This window comes from Diaporthe amygdali (genome assembly GCF_026229845.1).
Source record: "Diaporthe amygdali strain CAA958 chromosome Unknown NODE_7_length_1459731_cov_64_868725, whole genome shotgun sequence".
Classification (NCBI taxonomy): domain Eukaryota; kingdom Fungi; phylum Ascomycota; class Sordariomycetes; order Diaporthales; family Diaporthaceae; genus Diaporthe; species Diaporthe amygdali.
This window is the reverse complement of record NW_026517027.1, coordinates 845,345-869,268: the sequence shown is the minus strand read 5'-3', so window position 1 is coordinate 869,268 and position 23,924 is coordinate 845,345. Positions and strand designations below refer to the sequence as shown.

The window sequence follows — 23,924 nt, the reverse complement described above, 5'->3', positions numbered from 1 at the left end:
GGGCTTTGCCTATTCCAGCCGCATATCTCGCGAGTCACGTTTCACGCACAACACCCTCCCGCAATCAGAACTCAACACAGGGAGCAATTCCCAATCTCGCATGAAATACGGCCTGTTTCATTTGAAACTGGCTTCCAGTCACTCGCACACCGTCGTGCTCGCGCTCGGGGGGAGGACGCGGGACCCGAGAAATCCGCACATCACCGCCGACTCTGTTCCGCGCGGCGGATCAGTGCATGCCCCGGGCGTCACCAGGGTGTGCATGGGCACGAGGCATGGGAAGTGTGATGCGAGGCAGAGCACTTGCTCACCGGTTGTGATAACGCGCTGGACGGTAGTATCGGAACGCTCCGGCTCTAGAGCCTGTCAGTAAGCACTCAACTGTCGACGCAGATTGAACGTGCAGGGGAATCCATCCTTGGGCGTCGCAAGTGCTGACGCAGGCAGCGGGAGTGCTATACTCGAATGCTACGCGAACAACGCTAATTTCAACTTCAAAGACGATGGATACATGTCTAAAAGCTTGTTAAGCTTCTCATACAGCTAAGCGACTTGTGGGCGTCCCGTTTTGGTTTGTAGAATGGGTAATTTTTGGCTATTAGAATTTAAGGTGAACAATTTAAGTATTCCCTGGGACTCCATATCAATAGACTTCACTTGGCGCTCGCTTTCATATAATATAGTACATGGTTGGGTATATCAATACAGACAGGACCGGTTCAAAGTTACTCAGGCTTGCGGGTCATGTGCCCTTTGAACATCCTCAGGTCCTCCTTGCTCGTACTTGAGCCTCCCCTCTCAGACCCTGACCCAGACCCCGCAGTCGTGACCGGCTCGATCTTGACCCGGACGGTGCTGGTCTTCACTATGCCGCCCGCGCCTGGGACGAGCTTCGTTGTCGATGCGAGGTCGTCATGGGCCTCTTCGTCCTTATCGACGCGTGTGAACATGGTCCCCATGTGGAAGATGTCGCTGCTGCGGCGAAGCGCCTTGTTTGAGGAGCCGATCGTCGGAGGCGGTGCGTGTTTACCGGAGGCCCCAGCCAAGTGCTTCGACGGAGGCAAGTAAGACTCGGTAGAAAGGCCGAGATGATGGACGAGGACCTTAAACAATGGCCTGATGCAGGCCAGGCTACCGGCTGTGATAGCCAGGCCGCATTCGACGGTGGACCAGATGGCGATGTCGACTGTAGCAACTGTTTTGAGCTGTCAGTAAAGGCGAACGCGTCCAAGATGACCTGCGTAGAGGTGCACTTACATAGGAAGTCAGGATTCCTAAATGTCTCAACGTATGCAAGCCGGACGACAACCGCGGAGCTCGCGATGCAGCCCATGCTGAGCAGAGGGACGATGGCGATCTTCATTCTCCGTTTCATGTTAAGCTTGCGAACAATGAAGATCGGTAACAGGGCAAACGTGAAGTCGCAGATTATGTTGAGGCTCGAGTAGAGATACGTGAGGGCGATAATGATGCCGATGGGGATACAAGTGCCGTCTTGGCTTTCCTTGTTCCAGAAGTAAGAGACAGGGTGGCACTGAAGCGTCGTGACGAAGAAAAAGACGAGTCCGGTCATGACGTTGATCATCAGGGCGAAATAGATGAACCAGACCTGGATGCGCTCGACGATAATTCGCAGCAGAAAGATTCCGATGGAGATCTTTGAGAAGATCATAGTCCAGCAGTACCAGATGTAACAGTAGTACCAGAACTATGGAGAGTGAGCGAGTCAGTCGCGTCAAGGACTATATCGTGAAGTCGTAGTTACTAACCTGCATGGCGTTCTCGAAGTCTGACAGAGACAGGTCGGAGGCGTGGCGGCCGGTACCGTAATGCACGCCGATATTTACACATGTGACGAAGAGGACGAACGTTATCGTCGCGGCCGACATGAACCAGTCATCTACACCGAAGGCCTTGACCATGCGTGCGCGTACATAGGCCCTCAGACTGAATGAAATGACCGCCATCGTCACAAGGGCGATGGCCACTCCTTGGAGCGTCGGCCCACGGTTCTCGCTGGCCATTTTCGTCGGATATGGTTGATCGTGAGCGTGAGGTGCGTGAGGTGGAAGTACTTTTCGTTAAAGCGACCTCGTGGTCGCCATTCCCTGCCGGCTTCTTTTGTAGGTTTGGTTTCCCGTCCTCCCTCTTTCCTGAACAGTTGTTTTGTTGGGGGTTGACGACGTTATTAAATCGATGGTTGTCGAGAAGCTATATCAGGAGAGAACACTAGGGGGTGGCCAGTTAAAAGATGGGACAGGAGAAGCCCGCTTACCAAGAGTGCGGTGATGAGCCTAGCGCATATTAAAGCTTACGGGTTCATCAAACGCTGCTACTTGATCCTTGACAGTTGACACTAGACTAGTACGTAGTCTACTGTCCAGACCCCTGGTGCCCTGCTAGAGTGACATGTTCTAAGCCGGACATGCATAAGATTTGCGGGATACTGTAGCATACGAACAGGCGAGACCACAATGTGCAGGGAAACACATATAGTCGGCCGAGCAAGTTCGGACAGGCGGCACATGAAGGAATGTTACTGTGAACTTTGTGATCTGCACCACAGAGGCCTCAAGAGGTGGCGGTCTTGACATCCCGGAGAGGAGCGTTGGAGGTTTGGCTGGAAAACGGTTTCGTCCGCGGCGGGCCTGGGCGGGAATAACCAACAGGGTACGTCTGTCGCTCCTCCGTTGCGGGGCGATGATCTTTGGGCAGTGTTGCATCTTCGCTGCCTCGGTGGTTTGGGCCCAGCATGTTGGTCGCATTGACAATTAACTGGGTCTTCCTGGCCTGCCAGGCCTGCTGGGGAACCATCTGAACGCCATGGGGATTAGTGCTGTGGATTCTTTTCCGGACCCGGGGCGTGGTCCGGAAGCTGGCGCTAGATCTAGTACAACACCAGGCCCTTCTCCGCTTGTTGATGCAGCTGGCGTGTGAAGACGCTCTGCTGTTGCAGTAGCCCCAGCATTGTGGCTGCAGATCCCCACTCGAGCTTGGAACGTCGGCAGCTGCTGGCAATTCTTAAGATGCAATACCGTTCACCAGAGTTCACCTGCAATAAGGCAGGCGTTGGCACATATGCGCTTAGAGCAATAATGCCAATAATGCACCATAGTTGAAATTGGATTTCATAGCTCATGTCCTTTAGCTTTTGCCGTACATGGAGTATCTAATTGCCTGGCCCTGGCGTCTCGTCGGGGTCTCCTGGCCTGACATTGATCGTATCCAAGACTTGACGAGGTGGGATCCATGCTTCGCCAATCTGAATTCGTCGTCGGGTGTACTTGCCGATGGACACTGGGTCAGAGCTTCTCGGGCCGTATGGGTACTCTAATGCGTTCTCTGTGCCATAACTCGTAGCTAGCAGCATGGGCGACGTCACCGTAAAGCGCAAGCTTGTCGCGGCAGATGGAACGCCGGTATAGGCATTGTTACGGTGTGATAATCAGAACGGCGTAGTGCTGCCCCTGCATGTTAAGTTGCTTCGTCTCATGGGTGAGGATGAAAATCCCAATAGCGGCAGAAGCTTTCGGTCGGGAGATATGATTGTGCCATTGTCGGCAGCCCTACACCTGGCTGGGCACGCCCACCGCAGTCTGGGCTCTCATCAAAATAAGATTCGCTGAGAGGTCTGGTGTGAGTTTCGAAGTTCGGCCTGCCATAGAGCTACCAGCACTTCGGAATTGTCCCACAGACAATTCCCACAGACAATTGCAAGTGCCTGGCAGGTTAAACCTTCGCACTCAAAAGGCACCCCGAAACCCTAAAAGACGTTGCTCTGCCGTGCACGGTGGGAGCCAACCACTCGGTCAAGCGGAGCACCCTCCATGATCGTCGAGCTGCAATCTTGAAACACGTCGGCAGCAGGGTGAACTTAACCTTCAGCTGAAGCTTCGGCGACAATAGTCTTGCCCGCCATCCCAGTCCAAAGCATTCGTCTTGGGTACCATTGATGGGCGTGTCGGTCCTTTGAAATGCCTGTCAGTTGCCCCCGACGCTCAGAAATATGCCGACGCCAAAAACGCCATCAATCAGAAAAGGTACGTGCAGACGTGCGTTTTACGAAAAACCTTCCTCGTTGGGGAAGTGTGCCCGACGACGTCGCTTGAGCCTCTGAAACCACGTGGATATTGTAGCATCGCCGCCGACTGGCGTTTCGAAACGGGAAGGCCGTCGCCGCTCACGGCTGGGCTTGACTGGAAAATCAGGGGCCTGGATCCTTCTTGGTCGAACTCTGGCACCCTGAGGCCACCCTGAGGGCAGGGCTTAAAAATACCGTGACATCGCTTACCAGAATTTGCATGTCTAGCACGCGGTTTTGGTGGGCCATGAAAGACTTGGAAAAGTGGAAAACCCCTCGCCTCCAGGCCCCCCAGGAAGCCCCCCACCCAGCGGGCCCAGTCACGGTCACCCTCGTAATCTGCAGTTGGGCACAGTTTCCGACCAGACTATTTGCAGAGCTAGGGACTTGATGAGACTGACAATCCGGCGATCATTGTCCGATTCGGGCCGTCCAGCTAGTCCTGAAGAGTCCCGCACCCCTTTTATCCGGCAGCCCCGGCCTCGCTACCATTATTACGGAGCGTGGACGGCTGTCTATCAGGCTCCGCTCTGGAGCCGGTCTTCTCGCGGAATCGCACGCCCTGGGTGCCTGGTTGTGAGCCCGGACCAGAGTGCGGTCCTTGAGGTCAATCGGCCCTGCGTGGTGGGATTCGGCAGTCTTTGAACTTTGAACTCTGAGGCTCCCTTGAAAGCACGTGGGCAGCGCCATCCTTGCGTACCGGAGAATTCTCTCCCTGTCCCATTTCCGCTTATCGCGCTGCAACGCCGGCGCTGCACAAGCAGGCACGGGGAACAAGCAGCAAGAAGACGTGCCGATGTGCCATCCACTGGACAGGCCCTGAGAACAGGCTAATTCAGGGGTTTTCAGTAGAGTCTGTCTACCATCTCAGAGGAGTCGGCGTCGACATCAATGGACAATCAGCGCGGCCGTGCGCGAGAGATCGGGTGTAAAACCTCCGACAATGGATGTTACTGTGTGGTCGGTTGCGACTGTGACAAGATGCGGCTGGGATCATTCTTGTGCTCGACAAGACTGGCCATTACCGGTTTCCGACGGCTATTTCCGCGCTACTGTGAAATGTCTCGACCCTCGACAGCTTGACGGGAGCGTGACAGCTGCACGCCGGATCGAGGCGAACAAAGGCGGTGACTCTTTTGCAGTGTGATTCTTTGGCAGTCAGGCAGTGTGACTCTATGCCAATGGGGTGTGATTGTGCTGCTACTGCCCCGATGTCTCCTCGCTGAGGAACCCCTGCTACCTCCGCGTCATGGCCGCGGCAAGCGATAATGAGACCAAGAGAGCACTGCGAACATGTGCTACCTTTACCCACAAGTCTACGATGACGGATGTGCAGTTCTAGAGTGCAATACAATCGTGACGCCGTGTCCGACTCACTTGAGTGCTTTCCGAGAGACCAAAAAGCCATGCGAACGGGGGAGAGTGGTGATATCGACCTGTGGTCTACGTCCACACCATGCCGGGAAACCGCCGAATCCTGCCGCGTCAGGGGCGCCACCAGCCCCAGCTGCCCGAGGCAGTCCCCAGCATTCAAACGCACTACGAAACGCCGTCAAATCGGAATCGACTGAGGATTCAGCTCCTTCCGGCACTGATTCTGCAGTGTCAACGTCAGTGGGTGGGCAGATGAAGCCAGGGATTGGCCGATTGTCGCGGTTTAGCTGGACAAGTGTCTGGAGGTGAAGTCGATATGGTTCGGAAGCCGGGAAACGTCGTGTATGATAGAGGTAAAGAAACCAAGGAAGAATGAGATTTTCCTGGAATTCGTCACTCGCAAGCCACGAAAGACCGTGCGGGCAGATGTGATGTGTCGTTCGCCAATTTTGGACAAGCGCAGCCGCCAAGGCGTAGTCTGGATGTGCAAGCGTTGTTGCCCAACGCAAGGCGCCATCCGTGTTCACAACATATATCGAGCTGGACCAGCAGATACGCGAGATGATATACGCAAGGTTCATGTTCTTACTAGTATCGCGGAGGACCGGTATCCGAGGAATTGGGAAGCACGCAAAGAAGGCGTGGCAAGAGATCATCATTATGCTGTGCTTTCGGACTCGGAGCCCCTGGAAAATCTTTCATCATTCTCAGGGGAAAAGCAGGCCCCCGGAGCTATGTGGCGACTTCCGGTGCTGACGGTCTCATTGCCTGTGACACGTCCGCAGGTAGCTTTGTCTGCGAGAATATTCTTTAGGAACTTTTGAATTCTGCAGTGTAATATTCGAACAGCCCAATTAGCGATCGTGAAAATTCCCGAGGGTTTATAGCCAAACGTCAACAGAGCAATTCGAAATGAATGTGTTGTAATTGCAAGCTCAAGTGATTCAAGCTGGTAGAAAGTGTCATGCAAATAAGGGGTTCAGAATCATTCATTGACTTCTGTTCCGACTTCTTGAACCAACTCAGTGTTCTTCAATTGCTTATAGCTGGTCTCTTATCAACTTGTGAATCTTATGAATTGACGTATCTAAGCAGATGCGAAGCTTGCCCCAAGGCTACCTTCCCAGACTGCCCTAATGAACGTCGCGTTGCCTGCTAATCATTTCTCCCCGCCTCTCTTAGGTTCAGCATCCGACCCAAACCTGAGAGTCCCCAAAGGTCGTTGCGTCTGAGTCCCCGTTCAAGACAAATTGATTCAAAGGCAATAGTCCGCGTCTTTGCTGTCAATACCGCCACAGCCTTTGTAGCAATAGTCGCGGTAGCGAATGTCCCCGTTGCTGAGACAGTCAAAAAGGGAGTTACGGATATGGACATCGTCGGTCGACTGGCCTTCGGCATCGAGAGTCTCAACAATATGATCATGGTAATTTCCTGGAGGTAAAGACGAAAAGACGAGTTTTAGCCGCAGTACATTTGACACGCCACCGAGAGCGCCGCGGGAATTGCCCAGCCTCGTCTCTGGGGAGGGCCTGCCCACTCACCTCTCTTCAGCAGAGATTGTCCGCAGTAGACCCCGCCTTGCTTGCAACTTTTGGCAATGACAGCGACGTTCGCTCCAGCGAGGATGGCGGCGACGATGCTTGTAAGCTTCATGTTTGCTCAGTGATAACTCGGAGAGTGATTTGGAGAATGTTGGGCTCTAAGATCTGGAGTATAGTCTTGTATTGGTGGTGTGCAGCGTAGTTGATACTCAGAACCAGACTATTAAGTTGCATTCATGTGTGTCGGATCAATGATCTCTTATAGTTGGAATTCTACGGCACACGCTGGATCATGTCTGATCCCTCGGGCCAAAGCAACCAAGCCTTTCACCCTTCTAGGTATCATTTTTCAACCGCTGGCTTTCCAACGCGTCGTCAAATGTAATTATGTCTTAAAGCTTGCTGACGGTGAAGCAACACAGACTGGAATTGAATGACAATGTCTCTGACTGTCACGGCTTAGTGCTTTACGGCTCCCAAGACTGGTCATATTCGGATGTCTGGTGCGAGATGTAATTTCAATGGTATTCAACAACAGAAGAAGCCGCTCACAGAATTTCGGACACAGACTTCCAGTAGTTGGGTGAAAGCGAGGGTGCTGACGTGAGCGGTTGAATCTCGCCCATATGAGATCCTGCCCAGGCATACGAGGCTATGGCCTCAGTATTCAAAGAGAAATCGGTTACCTAGGATCGTGGTCATGTAACAATAAATTTGGCGTGATATTAACAGCATATGTTGATCGCCTCGATACCGCAAGTCTATGTAGTCTTGACCCAGGCATATAAAGAGCTTTTAATTTAAAACATTGTCATTCTTTATATCGTCAAAGCTTGACAGCTTGGGGGCAAGGCCCGAGAGATAATTACGACGAACTCGACACAGTAGCGCCAACGTGGGCATGTCATACCTGTCGATGCGGTATCTTTGTGGGAGCTTTTTGGAGGTTATTTGGTCTATTATGCTGGAGTGGTGGTAACTGGCGATGTTGCTGTACATGCCAGTTGACGAGTGCTTCGTTGTCCGGCACTATACAAACCACGTCGTCTTGATTTGATTGAAACGCAGCAGCCTCTACACATCTGCATCTCACCATCCTCGGTCAAGATAGCTGGGCCACATTTCGTCAAGCGGCGGCATGGTGCTGAGGACGAGCAGCGGAAATAGGCTGTTGAAGCAACCAGGCAGCTACCATGGCAGTCAAGTTGATTAGTCAGCCGAGGAGGTCACAGGACAACCGGGGCCAGCCGGGACACCGTGAGACCTTCAGTAGTTCACAACGCCGAAGTTGGAGGAACTGAAAGTCGATGGAGCCAGCCGCCAGAGTGTTTGTATCAAACTAAATCTTGGCCTTGAACTCCCCAAGACTTCGGTCAGCTGATTATTGCTCACATGTCTGTCGCTCGCCTGTTTTAGGACGCCTCAACCCTGGTCCGTAAGATTCCGGAAGTCGGCCTTGCTTGGCGTGGAGTTGCCGGTCTGCTGGCGTGACCTCATTGTACAGTTACTTGAGAGACGCAGGAGACACGCAGGAGGGACCACTGGGTGGAACTTTGGAGTACCACCAACTCGCGGACTGCTGTGCTCCTTCCAAGTAGACTATCAGCTACGGACGCCTCAGAAAGAGATTCTTGTACAGATTTCCAAAGAACCTTAGAGCCCACTAGACGCAACAGCAGCGCAACAGAGGCACCATGTGCATCGTCGTCCTCACCACCGCGCATCCCAAGTATGCCCTCATCGTGATCGACAACCGAGATGAGTTCATTCTTCGGCCGACATCACGGCCACACTGGTGGAGCACACGAGCTTCCCGGCAGCCATCCAGGACGCCCACGCCGGACCCATCGTCCAAACAGACAAACGTTAATGGCCAACCCCCGAATGGCGAATCCGGAGAGATGCAACACATACTCTCATCTCGAGATCTACAGCGCGCTGAACGGGGCACATGGCTCGGCATCACCAAGTCGGGCCATTTCTCGGTGCTCACCAACTACCGCGAGCTCAACCCCGACAAACTGTGCCAGCCGGTCAGCGGGCAGCGAAGTCGAGGGGTAATGGTCTTATCATGGCTGGAAAACTCAGCAGAGTGCAGTGTGGGCGACTATGTGGAGGCCGTCATGGAAAGCGGCGGCTGTCAAGGTGTGGGAGGCTTTTCGCTCATCTGTGGAAAGTTGAGACGGAGACGCGAAGGGGGCGAGGACGGCTTGGAGCCAATGGCGATCCTGTCAAATCGTGCCGAGAACCCTGACCAGATACCGTGGATCGTGGGGCAGAGAGGCGAGACAGTTGGGCTCAGCAACGCAGCGTACGATGACCCTGAGGAATGGCCGAAGGTGAAAAACGGAAAGGCCCTGCTCAGCCAGGTCGTGAACGAAGCGGTCGAGAAAGACATGAAGGAGGAGGAATTGCAGGAGAGACTCTTCTGGGTCCTGGACCAGAATACTCTCCCCACCCACCCGGGCAAGAGCCTCGAAGAACACCTCCCCGAGCTCAAAGAATCTATCTTCATCCCGCTGATAGGCGATTCGAAACACCAAGACGACATGGTAAAAGCGGCGGCTAATGGGACAGTCGAGGCCGATCACGCTGACGCTGAGGTGCGAGAGAAATTGTCCAAGGTCGTGGGGACCGAGCGACCAGACCCTCAGACGGGCTTCGCAACGGGCATGTACGGGACGCAGAGGCAGACACTCATCCTGGTGGACTGGGACGGCAACGTGACATACACCGAGAGGGCATTGTGGGATTCACAGGGCAACGCTATAGAAAGAGGCAAAGGAGACATGACCTTCAGGTTCGGCATCGAGGGGTGGGAGTAGACTGGGTATGGCACAGGATGGGATGGGAATGACAAGACTGATGAATGACACGGTTTGCATTAGCATTGATGGATATCTCCATAGAAAGAAAGAAAGATTATTCGAGCTGGACCGTGGTATTGTGCGTGTCGCCTCCTTCAGCCAGCGGCTTTCTACCCTGGCTTCAGCGAGCAGGCTACAAATGTAGAGACTCAGCACGTCTGCCTACCTCTACCTTGGGCTCATTGTCTGAGAAGGAGCTTGTTCATTGTTCCTTACACCTGAAGACCCTGTAAGCGTTGGGCAAGAGGTAGTCGCGCCTGCTGCCTCCGTTTCTGCTCTCTGAAACGAAACTCAATCTGCAGAAGGCACCGACCAGACCAGCAGCCTTGGACTTGCCCTCCATTGTGGTTTTCTCCAAGACAGTGAAGGCATCTGCTGTCTCATCTAGGTGAGAACAAACACACTGGCTCCCTTGCTGTCATCCACGTTTCGCTGTGTTCTTTGTTCACTATTCGCTTCCCAGACACCACCGTCACCACCGCCGCCCCTTCATCCTGCATGTTGATATTGCCACAGAAAGTCCCAAGAACAGCCCCCTTACATCACCCACGACCCTGCTACGCCTCCACTCATCATGACTACAGATATCCGCCAAACAAGTGTGAGCCCACATGCGCTTGACTGTGCGATACCCACCCCAGACTCCGACTGTGACTGCGACTCCAACCACGATTCGGACAAGAGGCCATACCCACAACAACCAGCTGAGATCACCCAGGTCTTCCGCTTCCTAACCTTCACCTTGAAGGAGAGTATTCAACAGACCCTGCACGCCTTGCTCCAGAGCTTCAAGTGCACCTACCTGCTTGTGTCTGAGCTCCACAGACCCTACCTCGACTCTGTCCGCGTCCTGGTCCCCCTGTGGCTAGCTGTTATCCACGCCATACTTCTCGTCTTCTTTGTTCTGGCCCACAGAACTGCCACTGACGCCATCCAGTGGCTTCACGACACGGTAGGCGGACCACTCGCACGATTCACAACATGGATCGGCCACAACGTTCCTCGCGTCTTCCGACGCCTCGCTTGCCGTTCAGGAAGCGCCCAGTCATCAGTGCTCCATTCGGACCCGTCCAGCACAATGCAAGAATGATCATTCCATCGCGCCCAACTACTAATTCTGACATTTCTGCCGATAATATTGGTAAGACGATTTTCGAAGACCCGAAGGGCAAGCGGGTACCTGGACGACCACCCACGCCCATCACCAAGACTCTTGAGGACTCGACACCACGACCTTTATCGAAATCACGTACCTTCAATGTCTTGTCTGGAATCACAGCATCCTTTTCTCGATCTAGCTTAGCTCCCAGTCGTCGGACCACTGCTTCATCGAACGGGTCCACGGTCTCTCTCGCCCAGACCGCAACGACGGAGACGTCACTATCCAAGGCGCCTCCTGCCACTCGGCTTCCAATTTCGAAGAGTGGTCGGTTGTCTCTGGGGTCGCACAAGTCGGAATTGCACCTTTCTCAAGATCCTTGCTGCATCTATACCGAGCAGCCCTCAGCGTACTGGACCGGCCGCTTCAATTCTCTGCACGACAAGTTTCTGGGCGAGTGCCTCACCTCCAACAATCTGCAAAGTCTACTTGGCGCACAAGCCGATCGCGCTGTGACGCGAAACCAGCAGCGACAGCCACATCTTCTGCGGGAACCCCAATACACCCGATTCAATACCCGTCTTCCCCCATCCGCCACCTCCGCCGCCGTACTCCAACAGACTACTGGCAGCGGCTTGGGCGCCGACACGAGCAGCAACCAGAGCTTGGCGATGCATGCCGCAGATGCCGAGTTGCTGCTGGACGATGACGAGCGGTGCAAGCGGGTGTTTATCCACCTGGAGGCCTTTTGCGCCACTGACGATGCCCGGAGGAGCCTGTTCGCCTGGCGGCAGGACTTTGCGCGCAAAACGAGGCGTCCGAAGCTCCTTCCGAGGGGCGGTACAATGGAAGATCGTCTGTGGGGCTCGTACATCTCGCGCATGGGTGTGAAAAGGATTGGCAAGAGGGCGAGTATGTACTAATAATCGAAAAAGAAAGGAGGGACTGTTTTCGGATTGGCTTTGGCGTTGAGCAAAAATAAGCATGGGCACTACTGGTGTTTGTCTGAGAAGCATTTGCTATTTTCACTTTGCTCACAGGAAGTTGCTCATATCGGCGTTCGGCTGGCTGCTTTGTTTACGAATTCATACACAGGCGGTACTGTTGCAGGGTACTGTTGTGCTATTAGCTTGTTTTCATATTTGGCAGGCAGAGGGATGATGAGCAAATAAAATTACCAGGTTAGAGGAATGTCATTGAACAATGACCCAGTGGAGTCAACAGGCAAGATATCTCAAGGTGACGATTTATTTTTATGCAGTAACAACAACGAGTTTTCCCAAAGCGTTCGAGTGATCTATAGCAACGCAGGACAAATTGTTGTTGGCCCTGCCGGGTATCCCTCCCAACGCCATTTCTCTGAAGCAGATAAGCCTCCTGCCTTTCTTTTTCCTCCTTGAACGCCATCCGAAAAATACCCTTTCCAAGAACCGTGTATGACCGAGCAATGGACAGTCGATAATACTCACTCACCAGACCACCTCAAAGCTCATGTGAACACCAAACAGCCATGGGCCTCTTTGGACAGAATTCACATCTGCAGCACACCCCTAACAGTGTTGCCAAAGAGCATAGGCCGGTAGATGCCAGACCCCTTCTCCGGGCTGATCAGAACCTTGGACTGCTGGACGCCGCCGCCGATCCCGATAAGAAGGTCCGCGGTGGAAGAGGCGTTCCCCTAGTTCGCCTTCTTCCACAGTCTCAGGTAGTCGGCCAGCTGCTCGACCTTGCTGGCGAAGAAGGTCTGGCGCGAGTCGCTCTTCCAGACCAGGACGCCGATCTCCTCGGCGTAGCGCGAGAGGGCGTCGTACTCGGCCTTGGAGTCGAAGTCCTTGAACAGGAAGCCCGGGGTGGCGCGCATGCGCTCGTTCTCGAGCTGCCACAGGCGGATCTGGTCGACGACGGTGGGCGGCAGGACGGGCTTGGTGTTGAGCTGCGCGACGCGGTGCATCTGCTCGTGCGCGTGCGTCGCCAGGTACGACACGATCTGGTCCGCCGTGATGCCGTAGCTGATGGCCTTGCGGATCGAGTCGCGCGTCAGCCGGCCCGTCACCATCCCCGAGAAGCGGTGCCGCAGGTGGCAGAAGAGCGAGAGCACGCAGATCTGCAGCGGCGACGTCGTGTACGCGTAGATGCGGTAGTTGGTCTCGACGATGATGAAGCCCTTGTGCTGGCCGGTGTCCCCGCCCCCGCCACCGCCTTCGCCGTGGCCGGCTGCTATGGCGGCGTCGAAGCCTGACGACACGCTGCGCAGTGCCGACGCACCGCTCGTAAGGGTTGTGGCGAGGCGGGTCGGGAAGTATTGGTGGTGATTGCTCGTGTCTATGTAGACTAAGCCAAAATCCACCAGGTTAGGAAGCATGTTCTGACGCTTCTCAGTCAGCGCGTTCGTGTCGTATGCCCTCCCTAGCTCTAAGCTGGCAAGCATGAACAGGAAGCTCAACATATCCACACTGTCCAATTTGGACTCCCTGCCAGCCTGCTCTGCCTCCTTGCGTGCCTGGTCAGCCGCCTCTAACCATTGCAATAGCAGCGTCCACACTTGCGCGTTCGCCTCTTGCAGCAGGAACGTGAAGCCCGACTGTGTAATCCCAACGCTGCCCAGTCCCCTCCTCTCGACTAGGCGGCCAGCCACCAACAAGTCTTTGACAGAGGCCTTGGGCCCTGAGGATCCAGATGAGCTCTCGCCCCCCATTGCGACACTGTTCACGACGAAGTGTAGTATGTCGTCCCACTTCTTACGCGCATACTTGTCGAGAAAGGCGATGTCGACGTGTTCAGGCACCGGCAGTGAGCTAGGCACGCCAAAGCTCTGATGCTCGCCACCACCTTCGAGGGCCAGGCGCAGCGAGTTCTTGAAGTTGGTGGTCAGGGCCATCTCCTGGGGCTTGTCCTTGACGGCCATCGATATGGACACTATGTGCAGGCGCCGCAGGACGCCAAGCGCATGATCGCGGTCCTTCTTGGAATCGGGCTTGACCCAGGTGTCGAGGTCGTCGAGCAGGAGAGGGGTGGGCATGTACAGGATCGCCATGACGAAGGTCTTGGCGAGGTTCGGCAACATGCGCCGGAAGATGGCAAAGGCGGTGGAGGGCTGTTGGTAGAGGCGCCGGAAGATGGCTCCGGAGAGCTTCTCCAGGTAGTCGGAGAGGGTGAGGGAGGGCGTTGCGGACATGATGGGCTTTGTTCGCGAGGACGAGGAAGGTGAGGTAGGAAGTTGGTCGACGTCTGCCCCGGCGTGTCAGAGCCGTTGGAAGATTTGAACGAGGGCGCTCTGCTATAGCATTACTTGAATGTTGACATTCCTTGGCGTATCCTCCGATGACACTGCCCAAACCGACTGCGAACAGGCCTGCTGGGTGGAGTGGTAAGGAGGACACAGCTTGCTGTTGCCCGTAGTCGGGATCTAGAGCCTAGAATCGAAATGTTGTAGTCGTGAGCCAGGCACAGTGTGTGCTCAAGCTTCCCTTAGCCGTCGGCAGGGATAATTGCAGGGGGTGGGTCGGTCCCCGCCAACAGCAGTGACCAGCGATAAGCTCCTGTGACGTCTGGAGCTCCCCAGTAAGAACCCCCAGCCAGAGACCAAGCCGGACGGCTAGCTTCACAAGTCAACCTCACTGGGCTCGGACTTCGTTCTCTGTTTCTTAGGATCTCACAATTACAGGCCTCCCACGATTTTGTGACAATTTGATCATGTCGAGCATTTTAAGAGCCGAGAATTTCGTTCCAAGGGTATGTTACTCAGCTTCCAGTCAATTAGATTATTGCTGGCATGGACTGATGTACTTTACGCATCCCATAGGTTCTGAAGAACTTCATGGCAACATCTGGTCTGGAACCAACGTGTGTGCCATTTTCCCTGGTTTCTTAAAAACACAGAGTATGCTGACAGTTTCCAGGTTACTAGGAAATAGAAATGTGAGAGTTCAGGTGTGATGTTCCTCTATGAGGACGACTTATACTCATCACGACTCCTGCTTCGTTCAGCTGCGCATCGTTGCTGCCGGTCCCGGCAAGGTCACATTTGATCTCCATATACACAAGCAACACACGGTAAGAGAGGACTTTGAGACGTAGATACGAACTTGACATTTCCAAGCTCGGCAAGCTGACGCGTCGCAAGAATCGCTTGAATATCCTGCATGGCGGGACCATCGCCAGCATGGTTGACCTTGGAGGCTCGCTTGCCGTCGCCTCCATGGGGCTGTACTCTACTGGCGTCTCAACAGATCTGAATGGTACCTGAATTCGCGTTGCGTTGCTTATCCCGGCTTGGATGGCTGACAGTGTCTCTTCTAGTATCGTATCTGTCTGCCGGTGGCAAAGCAGGTGACAAGATCAGAGTCATTGCCGAATGCGAGAAGAGTTAGTGTCACGGCTTTCTGTCCATCAAACTTCACAATAATAACACGATGACTACAGTGGGTAAGACTCTGGCATACACGCACATGAAGTTCTTCAACAGCAAGGGAGACATGTTCGCAAGGGGAAGCCATACGAAGTACGCACCTTTGATGAACCTACTCGCGTCTAAAGAGCGACAACATTGACTTTGTTTAGATTCATCGAGAAGGCGCGTCAAGATCAATCAACCCCGTACGCCCTCCCAGCATGGGACTCAGGAATAGATGATGGGGAGAAAGAGCCCTAAGTATGGAATCGCAAGGCTGAGCTGGCTCATGAGAAACTTAAGGGGTTCACTCTTAGAGCACACCGGCTGATACATCCGACAACCCCTTTAGCGGCCGGCACTCAATAATAGGAAGAGAACTATAGAAAGGAGATAGATCTTGATACATTTGTCCATGACTTTTGCGAGCCAGATAAACCACACTCCGAAATCTGGCCGTCGAAATCTGGCCGTGGGTGCGTGGCTGATGGGACCTGAACCAAGCAGTTGAGGCAATTTGAGACTTGACAAAGTATCTGACCCCTGTCTGCATTCAGCTGCGCACACTCCAATAATTCTTGCCTCAATTCAGTATCTCCATCTTCGAGGAAAAGTTTGTGGCGGTTCAAGAGTCCTAGCATGGCAATTGCACGTCAAGAGTTGACAGACGCTGGTCCTTCTTGATCTTGACACCTGAGGCCAGCATACCTTAATAGGTGGATCCAGTATTTAGCGGGGTTTGGAGTCGCTTAAATTTCAGTGCACAGAATTTTCCTCTCACCACAAACCACTTTGACTCCCAAAAAAAACCACTTCGCAATGGTGTCCAAGACAGATCTTGTCAAGGCCACGATGTCTGAGGGATGAGGTCTTTATTGAACGAGGCTGAAGAGCCTCAAGTTGAGACAGCTACGATCCAGGGTCCAGCCCCATTGGCAACCAAGGGACCGGGCGTGCGGGTGGGGTCGGTCTTGCAAGCTTGCAGCTGACAGCGGCAGCCTCAAAAGCTCGCAGAACGAAATGGAATCGTCTGGATTTCTTCCATGCGGTTCCGGCTTCCTGATCACCACCACCACCACCACCGTTACCACATCATTTACACCTCACCCTCCTTCCACAGCCTGACCTCCCACTCCTGCGCGCCAATACCATCGAATCACATCAGCACAGAGAGCTCCCACCCACTTCAGAGTCTAAAGGTATGTGTGTCCTCGCCGTTTCTTCCCACATTACCTCCACCACCACCACCATGTCTACGTGATGAGATTCGTAGCTGGCACCAGTCATAGGGGTTTTTTGTACTCTCTCCCTTTGATGATCAAGCTCTTGAATATAATTCATTTCTGAACGACACTCTCCCAATTGGCAAACTACAACGCATTTGTATGCCACGGCAACATTGACTAACATTCCTTCTGGAACCAGACTTGAACCCAACTGCCCTCCTCCACCTGCGCGACTCAAGTTTACCCTTTATACACCTCCAAGATGGTCCTCCATAACCCCAACAACTGGCACTGGGTCAACAAGGATGTCTCGGAGTGGGCAAAAAACTGGTTCACAGATAACCTGACCAAGATCGAGGTGGAGGATGGGGGCTCAAAGGTTAAGGTCAGCAAGGTCATAACCTGCGACGGTGATGTCGACGTCAGTCAGCGCAAGGGCAAGGTGATCACAATCTACGACGTGAAGCTGGTCCTCGAGTTCTCCGGCTCTGCCCCCGAGGCAGACACGGTTTCTGGCACCATCACCGTGCCCGAGGTGGCACACGACACAGAGGAGGACGAGTTCGTGTTCGAAGTCGATGTGTACTCTGAGTCGAAAGAGAAGCAGCCTGTGAAGGATCTCATCCGGGCCAAGCTCATCCCGCAATTGCGACAGGAGTTTGTCAAGCTCCCGTCTGCCCTCATTGCCGAGCATGGCAAAGACATCCAGCACGCGCCGGGCTCCAACCCCTCCAGTGGCTTCTCAACTCCCAAATTCCAACCAAAGGCTTCCGCCCCCGAGCCATCCTCAACGACCGTGAAGTCGAGCAGTGGGAACGTCGTGAACACCACCACTGTGAACGACAGTGAGGAGTTCCGCACAACCGCAGAGGAGCTGTACAAGACGTTTACCGACCCCCAGAGGATCGCAGCCTTTACGCGCGCACCGCCAAAGGTCTTTGAGGGCGCAAAGAAGGGTGGCAAGTTCGAGTTGTTCGGGGGTAATGTGGTGGGCGAATACCTGGAGCTTAACGAGCCCACCAAGATCGTGCAAAGCTGGAGGCTGCAGCAGTGGCCAGCAGGACACTTCTCCAAGCTGGAGATCGAGTTTGACCAGAACGATGTGGACTCTGTGTCAGTGATGCGAGTCAACTGGACCGGTGTGCCAGTGGGCCAGGAGGAGGTCACCAAGGAAAACTGGCAGAACTACTACGTGCATAGCATCAAGAGGACTTTCGGGTAAGCTGCAATAATCCACTCGTTTGGCTGAATTTACGTGAGTACTAACAATATGATAGCTTCGGTACCATTCTTTGATCTGCCTGCGCGCACAGAGATCTGAAACCAGCGAGATCAACGTTTCCCCCGCTAGATGGCCAAAAGAACCACCGAGTAGAAATAAATAAATAAGAAAAAACCCAAATAATTCTACAAGACAATCTCTGTCTCATTTGATGCGGAAGTGACTCCCCAAGAGTGGGGACAGGATTAAAGATTGCTCAATGCGTGAAGCCTGATCAAGGTCGTTTTAGTGTCCTCCGAGGCCTCCTAGAAGGATGCTGAGTAGTAGCAGCTGACATCCCACCAATCCTTTCCTGTAGCACCTGTGGTACAACAAGCCCGGCTCGGTTTACCTGGCTGCCTGCTTTTTCTACTTGTCACAACTTTCTCAAACCTGTACGACGAGGCTGGTTGATGGTAGAAATCAATCCGCGATCACTCAAGCTGATCAACAGCTACCATGTCTACGCAATCGATGCCATACATCATAAGACTGCTTGGATCTACAACTATTCGAGTTGTCCGCATCTCTCCTGGCCTTTGGAATGAACCAATAAGATGCAGACTCGATTATCGTGAACTTAATGACACTTCTGAGCGCTCATACGAGGCCCTATCTTATGTATGGGGCCGGGACTCACCTGAGTTCTCAGATGGGATCTATCTGGAAGGTGTCCTGTTCCAAGTCACTGTTAATCTCTCCCGCGCTCTGAGATACCTGCGAAAAGCTGATGAAGATAGATACCTGTGGATAGATGCGTTGGTAAGCCCCTACTCATCCATCTTCGCTCCGTTCCCAAGTGCCCGCTTTCCTACTCCACCCCGCTTACTTCTGTTCAGTGCATCAATCAGGAGGACTACAGAGAGCGGAGTTCACAAGTTAGCATCATGCGGACAATCTTTCAGAATGCCGAACGAGTTATTATCTTTATGGGCGACGCGAGGGGCCACGAAGGATGGCGGTCCTACATTGCACAGCCTCCCACCACTCCGGTAATGACACTTTACGGAAACGAGCAAGACGAGCCATTTCTAGTTGGATTTTGGGACTTCTGCCAATCGATTCAGCAGGAGAATCTCGTCTCACCCGGGTCAGCTGCGGTCTTCGCTATGGGTCTAATACGCCTATTCTCTAACCCAGACACTATCAAGCAAAGCTGTTTGGGACTCATGAAATTAACAAAAGGAGTCAGAAAACACATTTTTGACTGCTTAAAGATCTTCGCTTCAAGTCCATGGTGGAACAGAATTTGGGTTATACAGGAGGTTGTTGTAAATACGGCCGTGATTGTTCAGCATGGTACCGTTACAGCAACCTGGGAAATTCTTGCTCGAGTCGCTCACGCCTGGTCCTTGCCAGAGACCAGAAATCAGGTGGAACAAACAGGCCTGGAGCCAGAGAATCTAAGGGTCCTGGCACTTTTTAGAAGCCATGTGTCCAGCCTCGAACGTATACGAAGGAGATGGCGTATCGAGGGTGGGACCCCTTTACTTCGCCTTCTGCAGGAGTTTTCCGATCGCCAAGCAAGCGACGATCGTGATAAGGTGTATGGCCTTCTCGGCCTTGCGAACCAGGAACACCAAATAAGGCCCAATTATATGTGTAATGTCTTTGAAACATACAGGATTACTGTTTTAACGCTTATTCGGGAAGAGAGTTCCCTTGCCTGTTGGGCCGGCAACCAACAGAACAAAGGGGATAATCTTCCCTGGTGGGTCCCGGACTGGAGCTTCGCCTTGGATCCTGGAGATAAACGTCGCGCGGAACTTCCTAATGGTTACAATGCGAACCAAGGGTGGACTCTTCGGATCATCGACAACGAGTCGGATTACTGGGCCGCTGTCGTCAAGCAGATGCGGCAACTCGTCGATTGTCCTGCGGCTCAGTGTCACAACTTGCCAGCATCACTGTGCCCATCGCTGCTTCGTTATATCGAATGTCTGGACCTGCGAGCCAAATTAGTGGCTTTCAATGAATTCACCCTCCGACTACCACGTTCTGTTGGAGAGCTTTTTCAGTTGTGCGTGGACGAAGATATTGATATCTCCCCTAGCTGGCCTCTGCGGATCGTGGATGAGGATAAGCAGTCCCGGCTTTGGGGAAAATCTTTCGCCGCATTGCCGCTTGATGATCTTCCAGACGATGTGGTGCATCAGCTCGAATCCCTGCGAGAGGCGGTACAAGACCAGACTGGAGACACAGAGGACAGCAAAGAAGCTGCGAAGTCTTCCATTCTGAAAATTCATTCGCTCTTTTTCGGTATTCAGGGCGAAAGGCCTATTTGGTACGAGTGCTTTGACAAGCACATCCTGACGGACGAACAGAGGCACATCAAAAGCGCCATAACAGACCTCATTGACCAGTGCCAGCGGTTACTACCATTGTGTGGTGAGTATCTTTCCTGCTTAACTCTAAGCGACAATTGTGACTCTTGGTTAGAAGTCGTGCCCTTATTTTACATGTCAAAGAAGGGGTGGAACAGTAAAAGAAACAGGCACATGTGGTAACCATTGGAGATATTTTTTCGTAGACTGACGGTAAACCAGAAGCAACAGACGACTCTATCCTTCCATTCGAGCTTTTCAAAACTTCCTATACCCTCCAAGACTCAGCATTCTGGCTCACCGAGTTTCAATCCCCGAGGTCACTGGATCCAGCATGGAAATGGAGGCCCAACCCGTTCAAACGTCCAATTCCTAAGTTGCCGGAGGAATTGCTGACAATTCAAACAAAATACGTAGACAAAGTCACGGATTACGTATCGCAGCCGTTCAATTATTCGTGGTCAGATGCGAAGAAAGTGTCGCTGGAGCTAGCTCGGTGGTTTACCTCCTATTGCCATCATCTCAGGCTATCCCCTCAGGAAACTGATAACGAGTCAATACGAGCTTTTTGTTGGACTATTGTTGGCGGCGTCTGCAGTCGTGCTGACCGCTACCAGGCGGCTGGCGCGATTGGTCTCAGTCCTCTAGAAGATTGGTTCCAGAGACTCCTCAGGGCTTTACGTGGAACATCCGACTGGTTCGAGTCCGTGGAGGCTGACATTACGCACGACGGTGTCGACGAGGACTTGTTCACTCCCCCAAGCCCGTTCTTCGAAGATATCAGGGTTGCCATAGACGGCCGTGTCTTCTTCTTGACCGCTAATGGTTCGATGGGCCTGGGGCCTGCATCAATGGAGAGGGATGATGTGATTCACGTCTTCCCCAGCGGCCGCACGCACTTCATCCTCCGGGAGGACAGTAGTTGGGAGGCCTCCATATACCACACCGTATACCCCGACTGCCCGAGATGGGTGCTGTCCCCGGCTACGGGCCATTATGAGCTCGTTGGCGATTGCTACCTGCATTCTAGTGACGCACTAGAGACACAGAGTAGAGGCGGTGACAATGAATTTGTAAAAGGGTCTCTCCCATTTGAATTACTCGGATCCAACTACTTACAAAATATGTCATCAGGGATTCAGACGGTCGCATTGATATAAGGCAATTCGAAAGATTAACCAGAGGACTCAGCACTTGTGCAATGGATATAAATGAATCATATTGATCCACCTCATAGGGTGATGCTGCCAGATGCGAGACAGCTTGAGTACAGTTTGCAGATAATCTTGACGGTCGTAAAAGACATGCTCGTAGACTTCAGACACTTGCGATCTTCCACCAGTTGCATCAGCATGTCACGTAAGGCCTTCTGAGATTAAAGTTCAACTATTCCAACTACGTGATGATGGGGTGTATCATATGCGTATCTCAAGGCTTCGCTTGAGTTCCGCCCAGGTCGCTTCAAACAAGCGCGCTCGACGGATAGCGCGCGCGGCAGAGGCCGGAGCTTGGGTGCCCGAGAGCGACAGGTCTCCCCGATCTCCACACCTCCGCCGACCGGCTCCGATTTTCGCTCAGCCTCAAAACACCGCTCCGTGCATAAACTTCATGATCTTTGCTCCTACTAGGTCAATCAACCACAACACAGGGCATCGCTCTCTGTCATTTCAGCCGCCACTCGGCCTCGACTCCAGACAACAGCGTTTTCAAAATGGCGCCTGTCTACAAGTTTGCGCTGATTCAAATGCAGCCCAAGGTCAGTTGGTCGGTTATCTACGTCATCTTTTTATATGGCCAGGTTCTTGTCTCTGGTCTCGGTGGCGAGGACAGGACTCTTGATAGCTTCTTCTATGACGGCTTGGGCGAATGCAGCTAGTCTTGGAAATAATCCTGCAGAGACGGGTGTCCTCTATGAATTGATGACCATTAATTCACACATCTTTGACACTCACTCACCCATTGGGCTCTCACGAGACTGCACTGCTGACCATCATCTATTTCCCCAGCCCGTCGACCCAGCCGCAAACTTCGCAAAAGCAGAATCAGAGATCCGCAAGGCTGCGGCTAATGGATGCCATGTCGCCGTCCTGCCTGAATACCATCTCACCTCCTGGGTACCAGAGCACCCAGATTTCGTCACATCTTGTGCAGAATCAGAGGCCTACCTACCACGGTATCAAGACCTATCAAGGGAACTCAACATCAGCATAGTCCCAGGCACGATCTGCGAGTCACACCCAGCCAGCGAGCACGCGCCCGAGCCGCCGCAGAGCGAGAAGGCGCGGGCCGCCCTGGAGGGCAAGGAGCTGCGCAACATGGCGCACTTCATCGCCGCCGGTACGGGCGCGCTGGCCGGCAGCTACCAGAAGAAGAACCTGTGGCACCCGGAGCGGCCGCACCTGAGCCCCGGGCGGCACGCGCCGCACGAGGCGTTCGACACGCCGCTGCGCAACGCCGACGGGTCGCCCGTGCGCGCGGGCCTGCTCGTCTGCTGGGACCTGGCCTTCCCGGAGGCCTTCCGCGCGCTCATCGCCGACGGCGCGCAGATTATCATCATCCCGTCGTTTTGGCTGGTCACGGACGTCGACGAGGCCGGGCTGGCGCTCAACCCGGACAGCGAGAAGGTGTTTCTTGAGACGAGTGTTGTGTGCCGCGCGTTTGAGAATACGGCTGCTGTAGTGTTTTGTAACAAGGGCGGGTGCAGCCAGGCTGCGCTGCCGATTGTGGGCAAGGTGAAGAATGAGGGTGGGAAGGAGCTGGGGCTGGATGAGGATGGGACGGTGTATGCTGAGGTGGACCTGGATGTTCTGAGGATTGCTGAGGAAAATTACAAGGTAAGGGAGGATATAAAGGGCAAGGGATGGCACTACGGGTATGAAGTGGTCAAGGACAAGGAACACAACGAGTGACTCCATATTTATGGTCTGTATACTCAAGATCGTGAAATAAAGTGTATTGATGTCACCTAATTTATCATATTTATGAGAACGCGAAAATTCAGTACAGTGTGATAGCCGGGACGATATCTACGTGGCATATGATGCTGTGCAGAGATCGAAAGGGAACAAGACGTGGGTCAGGAAGACAGTGTGACCTCCCTTGTACACATCCCACACACAATCAACATGCTTGCACTCGGCTCGGTCCGCGCACAAGGATGGATCCATCTGTACGGCTAGCCGGCACCCATCACTCTGCACATCTATCTCAAGTGACGCATGCTTCCTTGTGCGGTGGAGCAACACGGGAGGAAAGTATTCCCCAGCGACAGGAGGAAGTGGGTACCATGTCGTGGCTATCAGCCCGGAAAAGAGAAAATCCCAAAGCATATCAAGATAGGCCTCGATTCATGGAACTCAAAGGCATCCTATCTCTCATCGGCAGTCGTCTTTCTTATTTGATGATCGGTCGCACTTTCATCCTGGCCATCAGGCGGAAAATCCGAGTATAGCGCGGCCCTATCCGCGGGATGGGGATTACACCACGCTGAGTGGGAAATGAGTGCCCGGTAAGTCCGCGGGAATGGTGCAGACCATGCCACTATGTATTGAGATTGATACAGTATTCAAGTGTACGTGAAGTGGTAACATGAGAATATGATAGACTGTCAGTGGCCTGCAACTCCTGGGGTCAGTATATAACGAACAAACACAGTGAGGTGGTTTGTGGTGGATTATTTGGACTGTCTGCTGAATGATCTGAAACATATTTCCTACTGGAAATTGATGAGCATAACATGGGCGGAGAAATGATGTTCGCTC

General features: G+C 53.3%; 8 protein-coding genes across 8 annotated transcripts; 5 read left to right on the top strand and 3 right to left on the bottom strand.

Moving 5' to 3' along the window:
- Nucleotides 1-138: 138 nt before the first annotated feature.
- J7T55_013904 (uncharacterized protein) lies at nucleotides 139-2,024 on the bottom strand (the record flags this gene model as incomplete). Its single annotated transcript, XM_053140823.1, has 4 exons — nucleotides 139-356; nucleotides 785-1,195; nucleotides 1,258-1,708; nucleotides 1,770-2,024. 4 exons carry the CDS (start codon nucleotides 2,022-2,024, stop codon nucleotides 139-141), a joined length of 1,335 nt encoding a protein of 444 aa, XP_052996241.1.
- Nucleotides 2,025-6,710: 4,686 nt separating this feature from the next.
- J7T55_013903 (uncharacterized protein) lies at nucleotides 6,711-7,108 on the bottom strand (the record flags this gene model as incomplete). Its single annotated transcript, XM_053140822.1, has 2 exons — nucleotides 6,711-6,886; nucleotides 6,997-7,108. The coding sequence occupies 2 exons, from the start codon at nucleotides 7,106-7,108 to the stop codon at nucleotides 6,711-6,713; spliced, it is 288 nt and encodes a 95-aa protein (XP_052996240.1).
- Nucleotides 7,109-8,690: 1,582 nt separating this feature from the next.
- On the top strand, nucleotides 8,691-9,821 carry J7T55_013902 (DUF833 domain-containing protein; the record flags this gene model as incomplete). Its single annotated transcript, XM_053140820.1, has 1 exon — nucleotides 8,691-9,821. The coding sequence occupies one exon, from the start codon at nucleotides 8,691-8,693 to the stop codon at nucleotides 9,819-9,821; it is 1,131 nt and encodes a 376-aa protein (XP_052996239.1).
- Nucleotides 9,822-10,437: 616 nt separating this feature from the next.
- J7T55_013901 (uncharacterized protein) lies at nucleotides 10,438-11,885 on the top strand (the record flags this gene model as incomplete). The annotated part of the gene is made up of 3 exons (XM_053140819.1): nucleotides 10,438-10,815; nucleotides 11,162-11,305; nucleotides 11,364-11,885. The coding sequence occupies 3 exons, from the start codon at nucleotides 10,438-10,440 to the stop codon at nucleotides 11,883-11,885; spliced, it is 1,044 nt and encodes a 347-aa protein (XP_052996238.1).
- Nucleotides 11,886-12,640: 755 nt separating this feature from the next.
- On the bottom strand, nucleotides 12,641-14,137 carry J7T55_013900 (rna polymerase ii transcription factor b subunit 2; the record flags this gene model as incomplete). The annotated part of the gene is made up of 1 exon (XM_053140818.1): nucleotides 12,641-14,137. The coding sequence occupies one exon, from the start codon at nucleotides 14,135-14,137 to the stop codon at nucleotides 12,641-12,643; it is 1,497 nt and encodes a 498-aa protein (XP_052996237.1).
- Nucleotides 14,138-14,655: 518 nt separating this feature from the next.
- J7T55_013899 (thioesterase family) lies at nucleotides 14,656-15,613 on the top strand (the record flags this gene model as incomplete). The annotated part of the gene is made up of 7 exons (XM_053140817.1): nucleotides 14,656-14,694; nucleotides 14,765-14,809; nucleotides 14,950-15,015; nucleotides 15,086-15,200; nucleotides 15,262-15,327; nucleotides 15,385-15,463; nucleotides 15,523-15,613. The coding sequence occupies 7 exons, from the start codon at nucleotides 14,656-14,658 to the stop codon at nucleotides 15,611-15,613; spliced, it is 501 nt and encodes a 166-aa protein (XP_052996236.1).
- Nucleotides 15,614-16,840: 1,227 nt separating this feature from the next.
- Nucleotides 16,841-17,874, top strand: J7T55_013898 (hsp90 co-chaperone aha1; the record flags this gene model as incomplete). The annotated part of the gene is made up of 2 exons (XM_053140816.1): nucleotides 16,841-17,796; nucleotides 17,856-17,874. The coding sequence occupies 2 exons, from the start codon at nucleotides 16,841-16,843 to the stop codon at nucleotides 17,872-17,874; spliced, it is 975 nt and encodes a 324-aa protein (XP_052996235.1).
- A 424-nt stretch (nucleotides 17,875-18,298) lies between these two features.
- J7T55_013897 (uncharacterized protein) lies at nucleotides 18,299-23,072 on the top strand (the record flags this gene model as incomplete). Its single annotated transcript, XM_053140815.1, has 7 exons — nucleotides 18,299-18,601; nucleotides 18,679-18,929; nucleotides 19,464-20,227; nucleotides 20,386-21,213; nucleotides 21,650-21,758; nucleotides 21,835-21,919; nucleotides 22,170-23,072. 7 exons carry the CDS (start codon nucleotides 18,299-18,301, stop codon nucleotides 23,070-23,072), a joined length of 3,243 nt encoding a protein of 1,080 aa, XP_052996234.1.
- Nucleotides 23,073-23,924: the final 852 nt, after the last annotated feature.